The 4,842-nt window shown below is 38.4% G+C and overlaps 1 protein-coding gene across 1 annotated transcript; it reads right to left on the reverse strand.

Annotated features, from left to right (window-relative positions):
* Positions 1-241: 241 nt before the first annotated feature.
* LOC100266095 (monooxygenase 2) lies at positions 242-2,784 on the reverse strand. Its single transcript, XM_002272316.5, has 5 exons — positions 2,499-2,784; positions 1,753-1,815; positions 1,464-1,635; positions 1,114-1,342; positions 242-934 (listed from the first exon to the last, which is right to left on the reverse strand). The coding sequence occupies exons 1-5, from the start codon at positions 2,723-2,725 to the stop codon at positions 384-386; spliced, it is 1,242 nt and encodes a 413-aa protein (XP_002272352.2). The 5' UTR covers positions 2,726-2,784; the 3' UTR covers positions 242-383.
* Between the last annotated feature and the right edge of the window lie 2,058 nt (positions 2,785-4,842).

Raw genomic sequence — 4,842 nt, forward strand, 5'->3', positions numbered from 1 at the left:
GAGAGGTATGGATTTCAACTACCCCGATCTCCTTTTTCTTTGAATGATTTCTCTTCAATCTCCCATTTTTCCCAGAAGATTAACGAAGCTTTCTAGCCAGTTCTTCCTATCTGTAAAAGAAGATGTCGATTCTATTGTTTTGGTATATATGTCATCTCATTTCTGATCTGTGCAATGTATGATAAAATAAATAAAATAGAAAAATGATCACACGGCTATAACCCTTGCTCGACTATCACTCTTCAACAAATTTATACGTTTTATTACACTCTTATTCTCAACGTAGGTGTACGCATGTAGTACGGACTGGAACAAACTTCATAACAGAAGGGCAAAGGAAAACACAAAAAAAAAATGATGAGAAAATAATAAATGAAATGAAGCTACTGAGGTTTATTTTGTTCATTCAATAGAGGGAGCTTCCCGCAGTCATAATCTGCGCCACCAACAAGCCTCTTGAAAATGAACCTATAGAATATCACGTCTCTGAACAACTTCATCAACCATCCATCTCCACCTAACTGCGCCCACCCTGATATATATGACCCCGTTATCAGCCCAGTTGTGCGCCACCTCCTTTCCTTCACGTACCCCTCTATGGCTCCGGCCACCGCTCCCGGCACCAGCCTTCCGTTATCAATGAATGAGTTTCCGATGTGGCGGCCTAGGACAACTGCGTCCTCCAGGGCTGAGCAGCCACCCTGGCCTAGGTCAGGGGTCATGGGGTGCATGGCATCACCTGCCACGGTCATCGTCCCTTTGCTTACATTTCCAAAAATGAGGTGCCATGGAAGTCTCATTAACAGTGGAGCCCATGTCAAGGTAGAAAGATCGCAGTGGCGGACCACTTCAGCGTATGTCGGAGGGAAGTTCTTAGCAAAATTCTCAATCACTTGTCTTTGTATTTGTTCTGGGTCTCTTGCCATGGCCTCACCTGAAATCAAAATGATATCACTTCCGTTTATAAGGCATAGACTACAATGTGAGTTATGTCATGAACAAAAAATCACCAGCAAAGCCCAAAATGTTACAGGGCTTGGAACTGCCACTATATCTTTTAGGGCTGTAGTGAGCTGAATTTTACTCAAAGATAGTGGCGATGTCAAAACCAACCTTGAAGAGTAGATTTGAAAGTGAGGAACCAGTAAATCTCTTTATCATTAAGAGGGACCATGCCAGCCCTTATGTTCACATCCAAAAATTGCTGCACTTCATCACCCAACCCATGACCCTCTTGAAACACCGCGAGCCCACGCACAGCCGATCGACCCGAGTTCACCGGCTCGGCCAGTCCCAATTTACGAGCCACCAACGAGTGCACCCCATCACACCCTATCAAAACCTGTAACACCCAAAAATGAAAATTCTGGCATTAAAATGATTTATCCATAGTAATCACCCTTATGTGACATGCAAACAAGCAAATGAATATAGGGTTTGGAATGGGCTGATGTTAGATATACCTTGGCTGTAATCACAGTTCCATCTTCCAAGCGTATGATGTATAGACCTTCTTCGGCCTGGGCCTCGACTTCAAAGGAGATGAGCTTAGATGAGAATCGGATTGAGTTGCTTGGCAGCTCCTCTGCTAGACTCTCTAGTAACGCCTTGCGATGTACTGTGATGGGTCCACCTCTGCTCCAAATTTAACAACCGATCAGCTCATTACATATTCATTTCAGTCCTTTTGATTCATAGAAATCGGTGGAAGCCATCCAAGTGGATAGGGTATTGAATTTTGAGCAATCTTACCTATTGTTTCTACTCAAGGAGACTTCTTGGATAGCTCCAGTCGTAACATTTGTTACGTACGACCTAGTCACAAGCAAAAACATCAATAAGTAATAAGCACAGAAAATTCTCATAAATACATTTTTTTTAAATAAAATCTGTTTTTGTATGAACATTTTTCTTAAAAAAAAAAAACAATATATATATATATATATATATGGAGAAAGAAACAAATGGTATGATTCATCATACATCAATTTTATAGTCGCCATTAAACCAGCCCATACCATATCCATAACGTCACTGGCCAATTTAAATATTTTCATATGGCTTTCCATGATAGGTTTTTTTTTTTTTTTTAATATAAAGGACAACAACAATAATAATAATATATCCCGAACGTGATTCCACCATAATAAATATTGTGCATCCACCACTGACTCCCCCCCACATGGTGACCCCAGGAAAACATGTCTATCCACTAAGGCTCTAACTAATGAAACAAAAGCTTAAATAATTAATGCCCTTGAAGTCTCTGCAGCAGAATTTCAGGAAACCATAGAAGGAAAGGAATTCAAAATCTACACCTACTCACAACTCACAAGACTTTGTTAATGCTAGAATTCAGCATCAAAGAGAAAAGCCACAAAGCAAATCATACAGTGATGCTATAGATTATGGAATTATTTCTTATTCACAGGAAACAACTGGTATGTCTGGAATTTCCAAAGTTAAATAGGAGGACGATGAAAGAACAAAAATCATACTTTTCGCGGACGGCGTAAAGGGGAGTGAGTTTATGAGAGACGCCCAGGGCATCGAGAGCGCGCCAAGCATTTGGGAAGAGGGTGAGAGCAGCACCAGTGGCTCGGAGGCAATCAGACCTCTCCAACACCAATGCTCTAATCCCCACTCTTTTGAGCGCCACCGCCGTCGCCAACCCTGCTATTCCAGCCCCCACTATCACAACTTCTTCCTCTGCTATCCGCTCCATCTCCCTCTCTCTTTTCACTAATGTTCCCTCACATTAATATAAATATATATATATATATATATATTCACTAATGTTCCCTCACTTTATATATATATATACATAGATGGCTAAACTTGGCGTGCACGAATACCCATAATTGGCCAACGACTCATCCCTTGATGACTGAGGATAGAGAGGGACGGTGGGAGTTCTGCTCTGAGTGCTCTCTTGACCCAAATCGATTAAGAGAGTGAATAACACGTACGGTGCAATGGGTGCTGACCAAGCGACAAGTGACCATGGTGAAATTTGATACTCCCACAGCACTTTTGCAGTTTTAAAGTCATATTTTTCGATCTCAATCGCGCCGCCACTGTCGTTTAGTGTTGGTCAAACAAAGCCCGCCATGTGTCCTCTAACCTCCGCACAGTTTTGAAAAGAGTTTTGTGCTCTAATATTAATTCATGGAAAAATGTTAAGCTACCAAATAAATTTGTAATTGAATATATAGTATGAGATCTGAGATCATGATAAAGTTACCAAATAAATGATATTATAATACAAATAACAACAAGACTTAAAAATTGTATAATAATAGTACTAATTGTTGTCACCTTTTTAGTAGGTACAATTATTAATACTTTCAAACATACATACATATAAATTTATTATTAAAGGTATAAGATTATGTAACTAAGAGAATATAAAAAAGTATTCATTATGAATATACTAAGACAATGAGTATTAATATTATATAAATAAATGAGAATTATAAATTTAAAATAAACTTATATTTTTTTAAATATTTCAATAATTATGTAAAAATTATTTATAAATATATGGATATGAATTTATTATTAAGTATTAATTATTAAAAATACATCCATATGAATTATTAATTTATTTATTATTGGATTTATATCAAATCTATAATCTATATCTATACTACTTATAAAACTACGAGCTATTTTACATCTTTTTTTCCCAAAACCGTTCTTATAAAAAAAAAATTTCATTAGATTATCGACATTGGAGACTCTACCCTTCTGGGTAATTGAATCTGTGTGGTTTCTTTCTTATTGGTCACAATTCAATTATTATTGTGTAGTGCTGGAACTGGCTTGTTATCAATGATGGCTGCAAGGGCAATGGGCTCTGGTGACTCAGTGGCATGTCCTAGAACTGAGGGAATGGTAACAGCATGTGAGTCTTACCTTCCAATGGTGAAGTTGATGCGGAAGGTTCTGCACCTCAATGGTATGGGAAGGAAAATGAATGTTATTAACAAACGCTCTGATGAACTTAATATCGGCGTGGCTATCACTTCATGGGGCAGATGCATGTGCTTGTGAGTATGCTGTTTTTGGATTTGCATCCCACGTTAATTTTTTAGTTTGTTCTGCAATTTATCTTAGCATGTACGAAAATTTATGCTGTGAATGAGACAGGTGACAAGCGATACTATCTACATAGTAGGAGCTATCACAAGGGATGGGAGGGTTAGAAGTAAGAAACATGATTCAATCACCTGAAGTTGAGCACTTGTTCATACTCTCTTCCTATGTGTAACTTTGTATGAGAATTTCACTAACTGTTGTGCTTGGATTCTTGGGTCAGCATTCAGAATTGATACCGGAAAAGGCCGTTGCAGAGAACATACTAATAATTGGTAAACGAGGTTACTTATAGAAGTAAAACTTATGGTAAACCAGCCAGCACTGCCATTTCCGATGAGTCGTCTGTAGGCTCCCACCATTAGCCAATGCCTGACTGTAGATGCCTGGGCCGACATTAGCCAAGGCTTGACTGTAGGTACCTGTGCCATCACTATTCGCAAAAGGCTGACTATGGGAGACTCTGCTGCCACCATTAGTGAAGATCTGTTTGTAGGTGCTGCTGTCACCATTGACAAAGATTTGATTTTGATCAATCGATTCTTTTTTGCAAAATTGCTTATCTGTGCCTGCTGGGAGCCAATCACCCCCGATCAGCATGTCATTTCCTGTGAGATTGAAATCTCTTTTCCAAAATTCATCATTTGGTAGTAAGAGTTGTTTCTTTTATTTATTTATTTATTTTTATTTAGAAATACCGTTATCAATACTTATAATCAATTTAATTGAAAATTTAATCTTTGC

Source organism: Vitis vinifera, chromosome 4 (assembly GCF_030704535.1).
Source record: "Vitis vinifera cultivar Pinot Noir 40024 chromosome 4, ASM3070453v1".
NCBI classification, from domain to species: domain Eukaryota; kingdom Viridiplantae; phylum Streptophyta; class Magnoliopsida; order Vitales; family Vitaceae; genus Vitis; species Vitis vinifera.